Source organism: Heterodontus francisci, chromosome 36 (assembly GCF_036365525.1).
Source record: "Heterodontus francisci isolate sHetFra1 chromosome 36, sHetFra1.hap1, whole genome shotgun sequence".
NCBI lineage: Eukaryota > Metazoa > Chordata > Chondrichthyes > Heterodontiformes > Heterodontidae > Heterodontus > Heterodontus francisci.
This window is the reverse complement of record NC_090406.1, coordinates 42,738,055-42,758,495: the sequence shown is the minus strand read 5'-3', so window position 1 is coordinate 42,758,495 and position 20,441 is coordinate 42,738,055. Positions and strand designations below refer to the sequence as shown.

General features: G+C 43.5%; 1 protein-coding gene across 2 annotated transcripts; it reads left to right on the top strand.

Moving 5' to 3' along the window:
* Positions 1 to 1,240: 1,240 nt before the first annotated feature.
* Positions 1,241 to 19,514, top strand: LOC137351409 (cathepsin L2-like). Of its 2 annotated transcripts, XM_068015855.1 has the most exons (8): positions 1,241 to 1,410; positions 1,732 to 1,873; positions 7,223 to 7,345; positions 11,411 to 11,563; positions 12,355 to 12,576; positions 12,794 to 12,959; positions 16,028 to 16,133; positions 19,055 to 19,514. In XM_068015855.1, the coding sequence occupies exons 2-8, from the start codon at positions 1,742 to 1,744 to the stop codon at positions 19,152 to 19,154; spliced, it is 1,002 nt and encodes a 333-aa protein (XP_067871956.1). In that variant the 5' UTR covers positions 1,241 to 1,410; positions 1,732 to 1,741; the 3' UTR covers positions 19,155 to 19,514. The 2 variants fall into 2 exon arrangements, with proteins under 2 accessions (XP_067871956.1, XP_067871958.1); XM_068015857.1 differs by lacking the exon at positions 16,028 to 16,133.
* The last annotated feature ends 927 nt before the right edge of the window (positions 19,515 to 20,441 follow it).

Sequence of the window (20,441 nt, the reverse complement as noted above, 5' to 3'; positions counted from 1 at the left end):
CATATCGACAGCCTGAACACGAGAAGGTAGCCTTGCTAATGTAATTTATCTTTTTAATTATTATATCTTGTAAGCACCTGCATGTGTTTTTGGGGAAGTATTTTATGTTTAAATTAATGTTGTGGATACTAAATGTTAATGTTTCCATGTGTATACTGATAACTTTTCAAACTGCTATAGTATCTCAGAGAAAGAATAGAATTGGCCTTTATAGCCATTCCAGGCGCTGCTCCACACACCACTGACCACCTCCAGGCGCTTACCCATTGTCTCTCGAGATAAGGAGGCCAAAGAAGAAGAGTATCTCAGAAAAGAATGTTTTTTCCTTAGAGCCCATGCAGTTTAATATCGGCAGGCTCAATAATGTAAGCAAAGTACAACAGACATCAGATCTATTGCCAAAGATTGAGCAGATAGATAGACTGGGGTAAATAACCTTATTGTTATGATTTGGACTCACACTAGGTATGACTTCTTGTGCTCAGTCTCCATGAGCTGAAGGTAGGGAGGGTGTTATAGACAAAGTATCTGACAATGTAGTGAGCATGGGCGTGATTAATAAACTCTTTTTGCTGCTCACTGGTGACTGCTATGATGCCTCCTGTGGGGACTAGGGAGGTCCCTGAGACATTAAAGTTAGGACCTGCAGTAACTGTCATTGTAATGTTAGTGCAGTACCAAGCACCTCCCATGTAACCTTCCTCCTGAGCCCCGTCCTGTGTTGCTCCTCGTCATACCCAGGTAGCTCACTCTGGCCCAGTTGGTCTGCTGCCTGAGGTAGTTTGTTCTGAAAGTCATACAGCCACTATTGCTTCTGTGTATCCAAACTAAATTCAGCCCTGTTGCTGCTGCAATAAGGTATCTGACAATTGCTGTTGCACCTATGTTGTTGCAGAAACTTACTCATTTCTTTTATATTATCTAGGTACTTTGTCCTTCATCGAGTTGGTAAAGATAACTTTGAGTTTGAGTTCAGGACTTGCTCCTATTTTCTTCTTACCCCTCCCTTCACAATTCTAAATGTGTTTCTTTTGATTGACCTGCATTACATCCTTGGTAGTCCTTAATGAGTAACTTTTTTCTCTGCTAATTTAATGATGTGAGCAAAAATCAGAGTAGCAGTTAAAATGGAAGGAAGTCAGTTATTGTTCTCTACCAATCTTGTTTATGTAAATCTACATTTTTGTAAAAGTTAACAAGCACGAAAATATGACCTTTATTCATTCTCGGGATCTGGACATTGCTGGCAAGGCTGCATTTATTGCCCAATTCTAGTTGCCCTGAGACGATGATGTGCCTTCATTTTGAACAACTGGTAGCAGTTTGATACAACTGAACGGCTTGTTAGGCAACTTCAGAGGAGTTAAGGTTCAACCATGTTGTTGTGGATTCAAATATAGGCCAAACCAGGTAAGGACATTCAGTTTCCATTTCTGAAGGACATTAGTGAATCAGTTGGGTTTTTATGACAATCCAACAGCTTCATGGTCACTTTTATTGAAACCAGATTTTCATTTCCAGATTTAAACGAAAAACTGCAATATAATTCCCAAATGGTAACATTTCAGCTCACATTCTCTGGACTACTGATCAATTGCAATTTCAATAATATCACCATCACACTACCATACCCTATCTCTATTCAGACTAACTTTAAAAACATTTATGTCCAGAGTAATCTAGAACATTGTTTACCGTAGCTGATTAATGCCACTGGTTTTGTTCTATCAGACTGTCCGTCATGAAGTTCCCTCTGTTTGTGGGATATATGCTGGTCCACATTCTGACATCAGCCTCTGGCTCCCCATTTGACCCAACATTGGTTGAAGGCTGGAACAGCTGGAAATCATATCATAAGAAGCAGTACAAAGAGGTAAGAAGCAATAAACGTCGATCGTTCTACAAAGAATTGTGTTGGTAAAGATTGCAGTGATTTCTCATAATTCAAACCTGACTCAAAAACAACTTGCATTTATATGGCACCTAGAATGTAGAAAAAACGTCACAGGAGCATTATCAAACAAAATTTGACGCAAAACCACATGAGGAGATATTAGGACAGGTAACCAAAAGCTTGGCCAAATAGGTAGGTTGTAAGGGGCGTCTTAAAGGAGGTAAAGAGATGCAGCGGTTTAAGGAGGCAATTCCAGAGTAAATTGGGGATGGGTAAAAGGTCAGAGTTGGAGGAACGCTGAGATCTCAGAGGGTTGTAGGGCTGGAAGAGGTTCCAGATGTAGGGAACGGTGAGTCCATGGATGGATATCAAAGCAAGGATGAGAATTTTAGGATCGATGCCTTGTCGAACAGGGAGTAATGTAAGTCAGCATGAACAGGGGTGATAGGTGAACAGAATTAGGTGAGAGTTAGGATACAGACAGTAGAGTTTTGCATGAGTTCAAGTTTACTGAGGCTACTGAGGTTGAAGGTTCACCAGGAGAGTTTGGAATAGTTGAGTCTAGTGTTAATAATTCAACTGCTAGTCATTTCTTAATCTGATTTTTTCTGTTACTTCTCTAAGTTAAAGATTCAATGAATGTTTAATTTTTACAATCTTTCAGCGTCTGATAGATTATTTGCTCTATTTCTTTAGGTAAGTTTTGGCTTTGTTGAGGAATCATACAGAAAAACAATTTAAAAATCTTTAAATAATGATAAATTATAGAAATGAACAACTGCCAACAAGTTATGAAATAACGAGGCTCCGAATCTGTATGAAATTAATGTAGCTTTTACTATAATTGTCCCAGAATGCGAATGTGCCAAAGTACACATTTAGAGTCACTGCAGCACAGAAGGAGGCCATTTGGCCCATAGAGTCTATGTCGGCTCTCCGTAGAGCAATCCAGTCAGTCCTATCCTCCTGGTTGATCCCCGTAGCTCTGCAAGTTTATTTTCTTCAAGCACCCATCCAAGTTCCTTTTGAAATCATTGATTGTTTCCACTTCCACCACCCTTGTAGGCAGCGAGTTCCAGGTCATGACCAATTTGCATAAATAAGTTTTCCCTCACATTCCCCCTGCATCTCTTGCCCAAAACCTTAAATCTGTGTCCCCTAGTCCTTGTACCATCAGCTAATGGGAACAGCTTTACTCTGTCTACCTTATCTACACCTGTCGTAATCTTGTACACCTTTATCAGATCTCCTCTCAATCTCCTTTGCTGCAAGGAGAACAACCCCAGCTTCTCCAACCTAACCTCATACATAATATCCCTCATCCCTGGAACCATTCTGGTAAAACTCCTCTGCACCCTCTCAAAGATCCTCACATCCTTCCTAAATTGAGGTGACCGGAACTGAGCGCAATACTCTGTTTGTGGACTAAACAGAACTTCACAAAGGTTCAGTATAACATCCCTGCTTTTGTAATAATACCACTATTTATGAAGCCCAAGATTCCATAACCTTTGCTAACCACTCTCTCAATATGTCCTGCAAAGATCTATGCACATGCACCCCCAGGTCCCTCTGTCCCTGTACAATCCATAGAACTCTGCCATTAAGTCTATACGCCCTTTCCCAATCCCTTCTGCCAAAATGCATCACCTCACCATTTCTCAGTATTAATTTCCATTTGCCACTTTTCTGCCCATTCTGCTAGCTTATCTATGTCCTGTTGCAGTCAATTTGTATCATCCTCACTGTTTGCCACTCCTCCAAGTTTTGTATCACTGGCAAATTTAGCAATTTTACCCTGTGTTCCAAGATCCAAGTCATTTATATATATCAAAAAAGCAGTGGTCTGAGCACTGACCCTTGGGAAACATCACTGTCTACTAACTGCCAGTCTGAAAAACAACCATTTACCATGACTCACTGTTTTCGGTCTTAAGCCAATTTTTTAAAATCAAATTGGACATGGACCCTTCTATGCCATGAGCCTCAATTTTGCTAAGCAGCCTTTTATGAGGTATTTGATCAAACGCTTCCTTAAAATCCACATAGACAACATCCACTGCATTCCGCTCATCAGCCTTCAATTAGATTCATCAAGCACGATCTGCCTTTTAAAAATCTGTGCTGGCTATCCTTAATTAACTCAAATAAAACAAAAAGTGCTGGAAATACTCAGCAGTTCTGGCAGCATCTGTGCAGAGAGAAGCAGAGCTACTGTTTCAGATCAGTGACCTTTCACCAGAACTGGCAAAGGCTAGAAAAGAATTAGGTTTTAAGCAAGTGAAGGGGAGGGGGGTGGGGGAGAAAACAAAGGTGTTAGAGCAGAGGGAGCTTAAAAAACAAAGCTGTCCTGGGACAAAGGCAAAGCGTGTGTTAATGCTAGTGGTAAAAGACAGAGCATTAGTCTATAGAGAGTGTTAATAGCAGAATAATGAGCAGCTCTGACTACATGAAAAGCAGGCACATGGTTAAAAAATAAAATATTAAAAAAAAGGCCAGTCATGCTCTGAAGTTATTGAACTCAATGTTCAGTCCGGCAGGCTGTAGAGTGCCTAATCGAAGGATCAGGTGCTGCTCCTCGAGCTTGCATTGATGTTCACTGGAACACTGGAGCAGGTCAAAGACAGAAATGTTGGCATGACAGTAGGGCGTGCGTTGAAATAGCAAGCAACCAGAGGCTCGGGGTCATGCTTTCTTTCAGAGCGGAGGTGTTCCACAAAGCAGTCACCCAATCTATGTTTGGTCTCCCCAATGTAGAGGAGACCACATTGTGAGCAGCGAATACACTATACTAAATTGAAAGAAGTACACGTAAATCGCTGCTTCACCTGAAAGGAGTGTTTGGGGCCTTGATAGTGAGGAGAGAGGAGGTAAATGGGCAGGTATTACACCTCCTGTGATTGCATGGGAAGGTGCCGTGGGAAAGGGACAAGGTGTCGGGGGTAACGGAGGAGTGGACCAGGGTGTCGCGGAGGGAACGATCCCTTCGGAATGCTGACGGGAGGGGAAGGGAAGATGTGTTTGGTGGTGGCATCACGCTGGAGGTGGCGGAAATGGCAGAGGATAATCCTCTGAATGTGGAGGCTGGTGGGGTGAAAAGTGAGGACAAAGGGAACCCTGTCGTGGTTCTGGGAGAGAGGGGAAGAGTTGCAGGAAATGGGCCGGACACAGTTGAGGGCCCTGTCAACCACAATGGGGGGGAATCCTCAGTTGAGGAAAAAGGAAGACATATCAGAGGCACTGTTGTAGAAGGTAATTAATTCAAACTTCTTCAAGTGCTTGTTGATTAATTTCTGTTATGACTGGTGAGAAAGGTGCCTAGGGTTCCATCTCAGCCTTTACCTGGCCTTACTGTAACAGGGTTTAATTTTAAACACACCGTGTTTTCAGCTTCCCCTTGGTGAATCCTTGTTCACTGCTTTCCAATTATAAGGCAAAGAAACCAGCACAAATGGACATTCTTAGGTTTAAAGAAAAGTTGAAATTTATTAAACTTAAACTCTAATTCGGTTGATGCCTATGGATACACGACCTGCCCATGCTGGCATGCATACGCGATACAAGCATGCAAATAGAGACAGGAAAGAGCAGAAGAAATAAAGTGAAAAAGTTTGAGGCAATATCTGAAGAGTTTGTGTTATGGTTCTTCGAGTTCACTGTAGAGTCCTTGCTTGTAGGTAGCTCTTCCTTTTCGCTGGGGCCCAGTATTCTTCTTAAACCTTGTTCACTGTAGGAGACTTTTCTGTCTTGGGGTTCATGTGTCTTCAGTGGATTTAGAGGCTTGTGAGAAAGAGATGGGAGCAGGCAGACAAGAGAGGCTGTGGTGAGCCAGCCAGGACAGATCTTCTCAGTCCAGGAGCATTCTGCTTTCTGCCCAAACTGTTTGTACAAATTCAAAAATCTCAGATTGGGTGACCGCTTTGTGGAACACCTCCGTTCTTGCTCTTGGGCCTGCATGGCCACCACTCTTTTATCCTCCCTGCTGGGTCTGCTGTGCTCTTGCTCCCGGGCCTGTTCTGCCACTGCTGTTCTATAATCCCTGCTGGGTCTGCTATGCTCTTGCTGCAGTTTTCTATTTGGTGCATTGCAGATCTCAATCAAGCCTGTCCAAGGAAATAATGAGCAGGAAAGTGGGGCTTTGTCCACTTCCCACTTTGCCTCAGTCTCCGCTCCAGCTCTGCCTCATGGTAACAGCACGTGAATAAAGCATAGTAAGAGGAGTAGGCCACTTGGTCCCTTGAGGCTGATATATCCTTCCTAAGGTGTGGTGCCCAGAACTGCTCACAGTGCTCAGGTGTGGTCTAACCAGGACTCTGTATAACTGAAGCATGATGTCTACCCCTTGTGTTCTACACTTTTAGATATAATGGCCAGCATTTCATTAGCCTTTTTGATTATTTTCTGTTCCTGTTCATGACATTTTATCAATCTATGTACCTGGACCCCCAAGTCTCTTTGGACCTCTATTCTTTCTAGCTTTTCATCATTTAGAAAAAACTATCCTAGACAGATCATCCAAAGTGGATGACCTCCCATTTCCCTCCATCGAAATCCATTTGCCACAGTTTTGCTCATTTACTTAATCTCCAATATCTCTTTCTACTTTTATGCTTTCATCTACACAATTCTGCCTATCCTTTTGTCGTTAGTAAATCTGGATATGTGGCTTGTTATCACATCATCTAAATTGTTAATAAATCTGGTGAGCAAATGTTCAGGGCTGGATGGTGGTGGGAGCCACATGGTAGTAATCGGAGAGGCCAATGTAAGGAGCTCACTTTTATACATAATGCCCGAGATGACCTGCAATATACCCACAGATAACTTGGCCCATTCCAACAACCAGGAGAGAAGATCCACAGAGAGAAGGAATTGGAGATTCCACTAGGTATCTACATTTATAAGAGTGCAACTCCTATTAAAGATGCTGGTGGGAAGTTCTTTACACAGCTTAGTGATGGCAGTACTTTAGCAACAGCGTTTCCCTCCACTTTGATGGTAGATTACCAGTGCAGAGTGGAGATTCCACTAAAAAGCTGGACAGGGTCAAGGTGGGTGAAGTTCCAGACTGTGACCCACTTACTGCAATGATGCTGGCCTTGAGGAGAATCACCCTCCCTCCCAACAGATCTATTGCTATTGACAACAGTTGTCCTCTGAAACCCAGAAGTTCAGAGCTAAGACAGGAATGGAGGAATGGGAATGTTAATATGAGATGTCGAATCTGTTTCTTTCATATTTGATTGTGCAACGGAAGTCATAAAAAACCCTCAAATTTGCAATGGTAAAAGCAGCTAAAGTTTAACTTTGGTGTAATATTGTTTTTAGGATGAGAGGAATTATAGGAGGATGGTCTGGGAGGAGAATATGAGATACATCGAACAACATAACCTGGAGCACTCAATGGGGAAGCACACATTTACTGTTGGAATGAACCAGTTTGGAGATCTGGTATGTACAAAGTGGAGGTGACAGACACCAACTCCTGAATGTGCTCATGAGTTATCAATGAATCAAGAATGATATTACTTTGTAGATTGACTATGACGCAAAGAAACAAAGACCTAAAAGCACACCAGCAACTATTGCTAATTTTGGTTCGAAGCCAAAATACTGCGGATGTTGGAAATCTGAAATAAAAACAGAAGATGCTAGAAATACTTAGCAGGTCAGGAAGCATCGAGAATTATTTTGGTTACCTAGCTTTCTGACACACTTGGAAACACAAAACCCTGCTTAAGAGTCTCCAAACCAAGCTAGTTAGTTCACATAACTAACATTCTCATTTACCTGTATGGAGTTTACATTTACTTCCGATAAGGATACACTCCACCTTAACCTCACCTCAGTGAGCTTAGGACAGGTTGGCTAATGGCAAGTCTTATGGATCGTCAGCACAGGAGCTTCCAGCTGAAGTTTAAGCAACAACAGCTTGCATTTCAAAAGTGTTTTCAAAGTAGAAGAGCATCCTGAGGTACTTCACAAAGTAGTAATCAGACTAAGTTAGACAACAAGACACAGAAGGAGATATTCAGAGGGGTAACCAATAGATTGGTCAAAGATGTGGGTTTTAAGGAGAGTCTTAAAGGAGGAGAAGGAGGTGGAAAGATGGAAGGATCTTGGGAGGGAATGCCAAATAATGGGGTCTAGGCAGCTGAGGACACAGACCCCAGTGGTGAGCCAAAGGGAGGGATGGATGCACAAGAGACCAGAGTTAGAATGGAGAGTTAGTTTATCAACACAGAGCTCCTCACTGCTTGTCTGGTTAAGTCTTCCCTTTATAGCTGTCTGGGATTGAGTGAGACGAATCCTAACCTCCAATCACAGGTGTATCCCTTTGAAATCAGGCATTGGATTACTGAGTTTCCCATGGAGGATTGGCTCTGCCAATCTTCCTTCAGCAGGCATGTTAACAAGGAGGTACCTTAACCCAAAAGATGTTTTTCTTTTCTTTATTCATTCCTGGGATGTGAGCATTGCTGACAAGTGCAGCATTTGTTGCCCATCCCTAATTGTTCTTGAGAAGGTGGTGGTGAGCTGCTTTCTTGAACTGCTGCAGTCCATGTGCTGCAGGTACGCCTGCAGTCTTGTCAGGAAGGGAGTTCTAGGATTTTGACCCAGTGAAAGTGAAGGAATGGCGACATAGATCCAAGTCAGGATAGTGCATGGCTTGGAGGAGAACTTGTAGTTCGTGGTGTTCCCATGTGTCTGCTGCCCTTGCCCTTCTAGGTGGTAGAGGTCACGGGATTGGAAGGTGCTGTTGAAGCAGCCTTGGCGAGTTGCTGCAGTGCAGCTTCTATATGGTATGTGCTGCTACTACTGTCCGCTGGTGATGGAAAGAGTCAATGTTTAAGGTGGTGGATGGGGTGCTGATCAAGCGGATTGCTTTGACCTGGATGGTGTTGAGCTTCTTGAGTGTTGTTGGAGTTGCACCCATCCAGGTAAGTGGAGAGTATTCCATCACAATCCTGGCTTGAGCCTTGTAGAAGGTGGACAGGCTTTGGGGAGTCAGGGGGTAAGTTATTCACCATAGAATTCACAGCCTCTGACCTGCTCTTGTAGCCACCATATTTATATCCTAGAATCATAGGAATTTACAGTACTGAAGGAGGCCATTTGGCCCATCATGTATGCACTGGCCACCAAGTGGTCACCCAGCCTAATCTCACTTTCTAGCTTTTGGTCAGTAGTGTTGTGGGTTACAGCATTTCAAATGCATAGTCAAGTACTTTCTAAATGTTATGAGGGTTTCTGCCTCTAACACCCTTTCAGGCAGTGAGTTCCAGATTCTCACCACCCTCTGGCTGAAAAGAAATTCCCCTCGAATCCCCTCTAAACCTCCTACCTCTTACCCTAAATCAATGCCCCCTGGTTATGGACCCCTCAACCAAAGGGAATAAGGCCTTCTTATCAACTCTATCTAGATCCCTCATAATTTTATACATTTTAATTAGGTCTCCTCTCAGCCTCCTGGCTGGTCCAGTTATGTTTCTGGTTAATGGTAACTTCCAGGATGTTGATGGTGGGGGATTCAATGATGGTAATGCAGTTGAATGTCAAGAGGAGGTAGTTAGATTCTGTTTTGTTGGGCTGGTCATTGCCTGGCACTTATGTTTCGTGAATGTTACTTAGTCCAAACCTGCTGCATGTGGGCACGGATTGCTTCAGTATCTGAGGAGTCGCGAATGGTACTAAACACCGGGGAATCGTCAGTGAGTATCCTCACTTCTGACCTTATATTGGAGGGAAGGCCATTGATGAAGCAAATGAAGATGGTTGGGCCGAGGACACCACCCTAAGGAACTCCTGCAGCGATGTCCTGGGGCAGATATGATTGGCCTCCAACAACCATCCTGTCTACCTCTCTTTAAGGTGGATAGTTATTACTTAGTCATCAGACAACTAGTGGATTTGAACTTTTGCTGGGCGGGTAGGTGGTACAAAGAACTTCTTCCACTTGGCAAGATGAACAGTGCAATTCATGCTGAAATGTGTGAGTGCATTTCCTCATTCCTGCTGACCACAGCATGGAAGTAGACTGGTAGCTCCACAGATTGTAGGTACAAAGGCTGAATCTTAACTCCCAAAAGTGGGTGGGTTGGGGTCATGTCAGAGGTTAAGATGCAAAAAATCTGGTCCAGGAACCAAAATTGCCTCAAAGCCTCCCACTTTCAGTTTTAACGGAGGCAGGACGAGTATTGGGCACTCGCTTGCGGGAGATGGTTTTGACATTTGGTTGTGAGCCCCCCCAGATCAAGGTCCCCTGGTCCATCACGGGACCCATCCCTCTGATCGGGACCCCCCCCGGCCAGGACCACCATGGAACCTCCCCCGTGATCAGGAGCCCAAGGACCACCACTGGTCCCCTTCCCCATGTTTGGGACCCTTCAGACCACCATGGAACTCCTCTGCCATGATCAGAATTCCCCCCTGCGATCCTGACCCACTCCCGAATTTGCAGTCCTCTCACGATCCAGACCACACTCACCATGAACTGGACACCACCCCCATGCAATCTGCAGCCTCCCCCTGCGATTTGGAGCTGTCCCACCCCCCTTGATTTGGACTCCCTTTGCGATCTGCACCTCCCATGATCTCATCTCCCAATACACTCCTCTTTGTAGATTTCGGGCCTGAAAAGCAGGCTTCCTGCTCAAAAGCTTCCGGTCTATCAATCAGGCTGCCTTTGGGTGGGAACCCCATGTAAAGAGCTGTACTGGTAAATTCTATAGGACATCCAGGGTTTCTGTTCCTCACAATTGACACTCTCTCCATCACCTCCCCATCCCCCACACCCGCCCTCACTCCAGCACAGAACTCACTTTCAGGCTAAAACCCAGGCCAGAGTTTCAGTAGCAGTTTGCGGCCGAAACCCAATAATGATAGGTGCTGAGCCTCAGGTATACGTGTTTTCATACCTGATAATGACTTCCAGCAACTGTCATCCCAAGACTCAGAGTCTCTTTAAAAGCTTCATGACAGACTTCTTTCTCCCTTGTAGTGACAGCGATGTTTGTGACATATCCAACTCAATCTCTCTCTGAACAGTGGGCATCTTGTCCCACTTTCTCCCCCTGTGTATTAACTGCTGATATCCTCTTTGTTGTCCTTTGTGAGATGTAAAGGAGATTTGTTTGTCGAGCTTACCAACTCATCTACGATTGCTCTGCAGAAGACTTGCTTAAATATGGACCATAAGGGGTTTTCCTGTGATTTTTCTGTCTGACATTAAGACATTCCATTAATTGGATCACACCTACGCTATGAGGAATCTAGGCCACGGATGCCTGTAAATGCAGCAAATGCAACTCTCTGATGTACTCTGTTAATAATACTTATTGACTGACTTTCAGAAATCCTAAACTATAATTTCTAGCACTCAAGAGGTTGTTGCATGAGTTGTAGTTGAGATGAGCAATAGTGCAAATTTATTCAAATTCACTGTGAAATTATAAAATACTATAGAATCTTGCAGTTTTATTAAAAGTTAAGATGTCAGATTTCTTGACTTTCTAGACCACTGAGGAGTTCAGGCAGCTTTTGTACGCACCCAGCATAAAGGAGGCTGAGAATTCAACTTGCAAAGTGTTTACAGTGCAGGAGAATGTTGAACTGCCCACAGCCGTTGACTGGCGTCCTAAAGGCTACGTCACACGAGTGAAGGACCAGGTAAAGATGAGGAGAAATGCTACTTGTGATCATTAAAGTGAGAGGTTTTGAAGAACTGTTGTTGACAGATTAAAAACGCAATGAAGTTCATCTTGACTTTGTATAATAGTCAATATAAACAACAATGAATGATCAGCTGGCTGTGATGTGTTGAAGTCTTAGGATTATGTTGCACATGACAAAATACATCAAGACAGAAATTATGGGACAATTTCTTTTATGTGCTATATAATAACACAATTGGAAACCTTTTCTTTAGAATCCTTCTTCTTCTTTTCTTTTGGGCCTCCTTATCTCGAGAGACAATGGATACGCGCCTTCCTAGTGCTCAGCAAAAAAACCCTTACATTTCTCTTATTTCTCCTTTTCAATCACTATTATTACAATCATTGCTTCTTTAAATTTTCTTTGCTCCAAATTCCATCTTACACTCCCTTCCTCCAACATGCATTCGCAATGTAGTGAAAGTCGCATGAATCACCTCCTGTGCGGTCTCATTCTTCCCGTGATACATCGTCATAGGGTCACTTACGGCACAGAAGGAGGCCATTCAGCCCATCGAGTCCATGCCACCTATTACTGCTTTGCATTCCTCCTAAAGTCTGCAGGCTTTTAAAACCCAATTTTAGTGTCACTTAAACCATAGCTCTTTATTTTTCTCCTCTTGTCCCACCTTTTCACCCTTGGTGCAGTGCAGAACTATGGGCTTCCTCACGAGTTCCTCAATCGTCCAAAAATAGGAAATGCCCTAAAATTTTCTCCCCTCACTGTGAATTTTATTTATTTCTTAGGGGCAATGTGGCTCCTGCTGGGCTTTCAGTACTACTGGAGTACTTGAAGGACAGGTGTTTAAGAAAACTGGGAAGCTCATTTCCCTGAGTGAGCAGTACCTGATGGATTGTAGCAGAGCTGTAGGAAACGCAGGATGTAACGGTGGATCCGTCATGGGTGGCTTCTTATTCATAAAAGAAAAGGGTATCACTTCTGAGCAGTCCTATCCATACACTGCAAAGGTAACTCATCTCTTTAACTTCATTGATTAGTATTTGTCAGATAGTTGATTGGCTTTTTTTTACTCAGCTTGTTATGAATAGAAAGAAGATCCTGCACCACTGCCATAACTTCAGCAGATCTACGCTGCACGTCCAATGAAGTTACTGCAGCAGCTGCCAGGAAATTGCTGGGCCAACATTTGTGTACTGGGCTTCCTCTGATTTTCTTTTGTTTCAGGACGGGAATTGTACATTTAACCAAAACGATATTGTTGCTACTTGCAAAGGCGTCAAACAGCTTCCAAAAGGTTCTGAAGCGGATTTAGCTGCAGCAGTGGCCACAGTTGGACCGATATCTGCTGGCATAGACGCAGAGCACAGATCTTTCATGTTGTATAAATCAGGTAAGAGGCAGGATTTGCAGGGGAGATAAATTGGTTCATATGCCAGTCATCGAGTGTGAACCAGGAGGCACATACACTTCACCTGCCAAAATGGCTGGCCCAAGATATTGTTCCTTGTGTCTCATCTTAATAATTGGGGCAGCTGCCAGTGCCTGTCCACCTCCAGCATTCTCCATAAAGCAGCATATCTAGAAGGAGATGACAGAGGAAGATTTGAGAGTACAGCCGACCATTATAAACCAGTGTCAGTAATAGCTCTGTGGTGTATATCAGCTGTAGCTGTTGCTCCCAGCAGCTGACGGTGCAGCTCTGAATTTGTAAGTTTGCAGACTCAGAACCCCTGTATCCAGTTTCTAGTTCTGCGTGGTCTTCACCAGGTACTCATGCCAGTAAATGCGGCTCCCCAGTGGTGGCCGCATTCCTCCGTTGTTCATCTCCCTTCCTCCTCCAAAAAAAAGGTTTAAAAGTGGCATTCCCATTGGGAAGCCCATTGTCCTAATATTTTGGATATTCCAAAAAGAGGCAGTCAGTGCACTTGGCACAAAACTTGCTGAGCAACGAACTGAAAAGAGGGAAGAAACAGAAAAACAAGAAAAATAGGCTCTGAAATACTATCCAAATTCCGCTACAAATTTCTGTATAGGTCCCTTTAAATGCACATCCATTATCAAGACATGTTGGGGACGCAATTTAGATGGGCTGGTAGATGATGAACAGCTATATTAACATAAATGTTGGCAAATTGCATGGCTGCTTCTATGATGCCATTGGGGGCTGATTTTAATACAATTAATTGAAAATTGGTAGGCACTCTGTACAAAATTATATGGCAGAAAGCTGACATAAGAGAGCTCCAGATATCTTAACACCACAATTTATCCTATCTGATATATAGATAACAAAGCCTAAAAATTTCACGGAGCCATTCAAGGAGGTAGAAGAATAGTAGGCCGAAACAAAACATTCATTTGTCGCAATATCCTGCCGTCGACTGAAACAAAATCCATGGGACAGGGTCATTTAAATATTTTGGGTATACAGTCATTGCGTCATAGAGTTATATGGTTCAGAAACAGGCCCTTCGACCCCACCGTGTCCATGCCGCCTTCAAGCCTATCTATTCTAATCCCATTTTCCAGCTCTTGACCCGTAGCCTTGTATGCTATGGCGTTTCAAGTGCTCATCTAAATACTTCTTAAATGTTGTGAGCGTTCCTGCCTCTACCACTCCTTCAGGCAGTGTGTTCCAGATTTCAACCACCCTCTGGGTGAAAATCTTTTTCCTCAAATCCCCCCTAAACCTCCTGCCCCTTACCTTAAATCTATGCCCCCTGGTCATTGACACCTCCGCTAAGGGAAAAAGTTTCTTCCTATCTACTCTATCAATGCCCCTCATAATTTTGTATACCACAATCAGGTCCCCCTTCAGCCTTCTCTGCTCTAAGGAAAACAACCCCAGACTATCCAGTCTCTCTTCATAGCTGAAATGCTCCAGCCCAGGCAACATCCTGGTGAATCTCCTCTGCACTCTCTCTAGTGCAATCACATCCTTCCTATAGTGTGGTGACCGGAACTGTACACAGTACTCCAGCTGTGGCCTAACTAGTGTTTTATACAGCTCCATCATAACCTCCCTGCTCTTATATTCTATGCCTCGGCTAATAAAGGCAAGTATCCCATATGTCTTCTGAACCACCTTATCTACCTGTGCTGCTGCCTTCAGTGATCTATTGACTAGTACACCAAGGTCACTCTGACCCTCTGTACTTCCTAGGGTCCTACCACCCATTGTATATTCCCTTGACTTGTTAGTCCTCCCAAAATGCATCACCTCACATTTCTCAGGATTAAATTCCATCTGTCACTGCTCTGCCCATCTTACCAGCCCAGCTATATCGTCCTGTAATTTAAAGCTTTCCTCCTCACTATTTACAACACCACCAATTTTCATGTCATCTGCGAACTTACTGATCATACCTCTTACATTCTTGTCTAAATCATTAATGTACACTACAAACAGCAAGGGTCTCAGCAAAGTTTCACTGTGGTATACAACTGGTCACAGGCTTCCAATCGCAAAAACAACCCTCGGTCATCACCCTCTGCCTCCTGCCAATAAGCCAATTTTGGATTCAATTTGCCAAATTACCCTGGATCGCATGGGCTCTTACCTTCTTGACCAATCTCCCATGCGGGACCTTATCAAAAGCCTTACTGAAGTCCACATAGACAACATCAACTGCTTTACCCTCATTTACACACCTAGTCACCTTCTCAAAAATTTCAGTCAAAGTGGTTAGACATGATCTCCCCCTGACAAAGCCATGCTGATGATCCCTGATTAATCCCTACCTCTCCAAGTGGAGATTAATCCTGTCCCTCAGAATTTTTTCCAACAGTTTCCCTACCACTGATGCTAGACTCACCAACCTGTAATTACCTGGTTTATCCCTGCTACCCTTCTTGAAACATGGGTATGTATGGCACCACAGAGATATAGGAAGGCTGAGAAGAATTGGAGATATTGGAGTGATACTCTGCTTCTCTGAGAGGGGTCACCTGTGGCCCAAATTGGACTGAAGATGAAGGAAGAAGAATATGTTTCAACATTGAAGTATTTCTTCAATAGAAATTGTGTTATCTGGGCCTTCCCTGGACCCCACACCTGCTCTCTGTTGTACCTTTAGATCTCCTGCATCTTTCAGGGGTTGAGCTGTATGGCACTTCTGGATTTTCCCAGAAATACCCTCAGACATGCCTACATATTACCATAATAGGGGATGGGCTTAAGAAGCACCTGCTTCCATTCCCCTTCTTCCCAAAGACCACCATTTCTTAAGGAAGATGGGAACGGCTGAAACCCGGGCTGTTGCGAATTTGTCCCAAATTGTGTCTCCACAGGGAAAATGCTGGGATCCATCCCCAGCACCACCCCCGCAGGTGAGAACTTTTACCCACTGTTTCCTTACCATGGATTTTAGATACTTCCCACACAGAATTCCAATTTTATTGTGGAATCCTATAACATTTAGAAATTCTACAGTAACAGATGTAAATATTTTTCTGTAGGAATTTTTTATGAGCCTCACTGCAGTACTGTCAAACTTGATCATGGAATTTTGGTGGTTGGATATGGAACTGAAAACCAGAAGCCATTTTGGATTGTTAAAAACAGGTACCTCACAGAGTAGGGGTGGGAGGACTCTGTTAAGTGCATGTTAATTCTGGCTCAGAGATTTAATTTTATTGGTAATTAAAGCTACAGATGTCAAAAAATATTTCTGTCCCACTGGCAATCTGTTTGACTCTTTCTCCCCCCTGACTGGAGTTTGTTACCGAGATGCTAACATTTCACACAAGACTCTCTGTAATATGTGTCAGCTGTTGCTCAGTGTTACCACTCTCTCCTCTGAATCAGAAGGTTGGGGGTTCAAGACCCACGTCAAGAATTTAAGCACATCATCTAGGCTGACATTCCAGTACAGTACTGAGGGACAGCTACACTGTTAGCAATGCTGTCTTTCAGATGAGACATTAAACTGAGGCCCCATTGGCCCTCTCAGGTCGATGAAAAGGATTCTGTAGCTCTATTCAAGGAAGAGAAAGGGAGATCTCCCCAGTGTACTGGCTGATAGTTATCTCTCAACCAACATCACTGAAACAGATTATCTGGCCATTATTTAATATAGTTTCTGGGGCTGAGGTTGTGGCAGGAGCTATATAAATGAAAATCCTTTCCTTCATTCATTGGAAAGCCTAGGCCTAGGCTTATACTGTAGTACACCACCAAGAACAGGAGATAAATCAAAATGCAGTAACACAGTAAGCTTGGGTTTAAACACCTTTGACTGTTGAAGGAAGGGTAGGAGAAGGAAGGTATGGAGTTCTACACCATTGAGGATCGGAAAGAATGAGTGCAATGGATTGTTAAAATGCTCAACTTTAGTGTATTAAGGATGAAAGGACAAAGATAGTATGTAGGACAGAGTACGTGAAGATCAGTGAGAGAAAGGCCATTGGTCAGAAGACAGGCAATTTCTTGTATCCTGCTATTATCAGGAATGTGGGGGGGTGTGTTCACATTTCAATGGGCAGCACAGTGGCGCAGTGGTTAGCACCGCAGCCTCACAGTTCCAGCGACCCAGGTTCAGTTTTGGGTACTGCCTGTGCGGAGTTTGCAAGTTCTTCCTGTGACCGTGTGAGTTTCCGCTGGGTGCTCCAGTTTCCTCCCACAGCCAAAGACTTGCAGTTGATAGGCAAATTGGCCATGGTAAATTGCCCCTAGTGTAGGTAGGAGAATTGAGGGAAGGTGGGGATGTGGTAGGGAATATGGGATTAATGGAGGATTAGTATAAATGGGTGGTTGTTGTTCAGCACAGACTCGGTGGGCTGAAGGGCCTCTTTCAGTGCTGTATCTCTCTCTATGACTCTGTCTCCCAATTCTACACCTTGTGCTCCTGCCTTTGAAAGGAATCCAGGTAAAGAATGGAGATCGATAATATGAACATACTGACCTCGTGCTCTGTGTGATTGGAATCTGCTGTGAAAACCTGTAAACTTTACATTGACTGGCTGCAGGAAGAAAATGTCCAAACAGTTGGGGGAATTGCTGTATAATTTTGCTACTACCTCCTCGGAATCCCGGTCAATAATGCAACATCGGACACCCAATCTGCTGCAGTTCTAATGTCTGTCATGTGCCTCCGGCACCTAGCAAGACGGCATACAGGGTGCTGGGGGTTACTGCAGAAACCATGTGCAAGGCTTATCAAAGCCCCACAATATTTAACTTGTCGGGTCTCCCCATAAATGGTTCTGTCAACTGAAATTTAAAGACTGAGGTCAATAGATTTTTGTTAGTTGAGAATGTTAAAAGATATGGAGAAAAATCAGATAAATAGAGTTCAGATATAAATCAGCCTTGATCTAACAGAATGGTGGATTAGACTTGAAGGTTTGAATCGGCTACTCTTGTCTCTATGTTCCTATGGAGCTCTCCAATAGTGCTGTAGCCACGCAGTGGCCATTTGAAATGCTAACATCCCCTAACGGCGTTCCCCTCCACCCCTGCCCCTCCGCCCTGCATGGTGTCCTCTCCCACTCTGCCACCTCTATTTCTTCACCTTGTGCTCCTGTCCTCCACTCTGGAAAACTCTATGCCAGTTCCTTGCAAGCAGCCAACATTCCGTGGCAGATTGCTGGTACCTGAAATCTAGCTCCCTCTCTTGGTGCTCTTGATGGATCATGGACAATCCACCTAGACCATGAATTAAATATCCAAATGAGCTGAACTTGCATTGATGAGCAAGGCTTCCTGCACCAGCAAGCTGGTAGCTGTCCCTTTAAATTTGGAGATGTCTTGAAATCTGGTTTGGGACAGATGAGAGCGATTTAAAAAGAAGTCCTGATAAAATGATTGACTACCATATGGAACGTGATGGTTCATGGGCTATTGGAACCGTACAACTATCATAACAAGGAAGGCCAACAGATTGATATCTTACAGAGTGAAATTATAAGGACAAGTTGCATAAACTTGATTTGTATTCCCCTGAGTTTAGGCGATTGTGGAGTGATCGAATCACAGTGTTTAAAATGATAAAGCAATTCAACAGGGTGGATTCAGGGAAAGTATTTCCACTGATAGGGAGAATCCAGATATAGTGGGCACTATCTTAAAATTAAAACTAGGCCATTCAGGAGCAAAATCAGGAAGCACTTTTTTGCACAAAGGATAGTGGATCTCTTTCCCTCAAAAGGTTGTGGATGCTGGGACAATTGAAGCATTCAGGTTTGTGATTGGCAGATTATTGTTGGGTAAGGGTATCAAGGAATATGGAACGGGTAAATGAAGTTGTGGTACAGATCAGCCGTGATCTAATTAATAGGTGGAACAGGCTCAAGGGGCCGAATGGCCTATTCCCATTCCTTTGTTCTTATTTTAGAGATCTCTATCTTTCTAGGTCTCATTTAACTCCCACTCTCTGTGCCTTTAATGTAAAGTAAGATATTGCCTGTAATTCTTATTTGTATGGTTTGATTTCTAATGATATAACCCACCAACACTGCAATGAAAACCTCTTTTACTTGTTTCAGTTGGGGAGCTAGTTGGGGCAATGAAGGATATGTCCACATGGCTAAGGACATGAATAATAACTGTGGAATTGCTACAACCGCAGTTTATCCTGAGGTGTGAAGGTCCAAGTGTATCGGCTGGAACTGGATACAACTCCAAACGACAAGCATCAAATTACACCTCCCCGGAGCTGGTGATTTTATGGATTATTGTTAATGCTGTTTGCCTTCATTCACCTTTGTCATTGTTGTTTAAGGTGGGTTAGTTACAAAATGTTAAAGAAAAAGATCTCTATTATTTTGAGGGCTGAAAACCTATTACCTGGAATCAATGAAATAATAACCACACGTGCTGCAATAGTTACATAAAGGATAATACTATTGCAAATTTGTTGTGTACAGTAATACTGTGAGAAGTGTTGAGTGACTACTTTGTCTAACATTTACGATGATCTGTATGTATCAGTAAGACACAACTAAGTAATAAAGTTTGCCAGCATTGAGTCTGTGTCTGTTATTGTTGTCCATCTGAGTGGGACTGTGGTTCCACTTATATCTATCCAGTTGTAGCAGAAAATCTCCTTCAATGGCTTCTCTTCTTGCCCACACACCATTACCTCAGAAGTCCCCCAAGGATCTATCTACATGCTTGTTGGTATCTTCCAAAAACATGACTTCAGGGTCCATGTTGACACCCAGCTCTAACTCACCACCAACTCTTTCAATCCCTCCACTGCGTTGTCAGACTGCTTGTCCTATGTTTAGTTCTGGATGAGCCACACTTTCCTCCAATTAAATATTAGGAAGAGTAAAGCCATTGTCTTCAGCCTTTGCCACAAATCCCGTTACCTCTCCGCCTGTTCCATCTTCCTCCATGGTCATTTACTCAGGCTGAACCAGACTGTTCGTAATCTCGGCATCCTACTGGACCTCGAGTGGAGCTTCTGAGCCCTCTCCAGTACAAAGACCACCGACATGCACCTCCATAATATCAACCTTCTCCACCCCTGCCTCAACCCATTTGTTGCTGAAAAACTCATCCATGATTTTATTACCTCCAGAATCGACTATTCCAATTCCATCCTGGTTGATGTCCCATCTTGTACCCTCCATAAATTTGAGCTCATCCAAAACTCTGCTTCCCATGTCCTAACCCAGACCAAGTCCTGTTCACCTATCACTTCTGTGCTTGCTGACCTACTTTGGCTGCTAATTCACCAATGCCTTAATTTCAAAATTCTCATCTTTATGCTTAAATCCCTCAGTGGTCTCTTCTCTCACTATCTTTGATCAGATTATCTCTGCAACCTTCTAGAACACTACAACTGTTGAAGAACTCTGTGTTCCTCCAACTCTGAACTGATGTGCATCCATGATTTTTACTGCTCTGCCAATGGCGCCCATGCCC

Excerpts from the sequence above, each read along its gene's own strand:
- LOC137351409 (XM_068015855.1), top strand. The coding sequence starts at position 1,742 with ATGAAGTTCCCTCTGTTTGTGGGATATATGCTGGTCCACATTCTGACA. Across the intron at positions 12,577-12,793 it reads CCTATCCATACACTGCAAAG|GACGGGAATTGTACATTTAA; the intron begins GTAACTCATCTC and ends CTTTTGTTTCAG. Across the intron at positions 12,960-16,027 it reads TTTCATGTTGTATAAATCAG|GAATTTTTTATGAGCCTCAC; the intron begins GTAAGAGGCAGG and ends ATTTTTCTGTAG.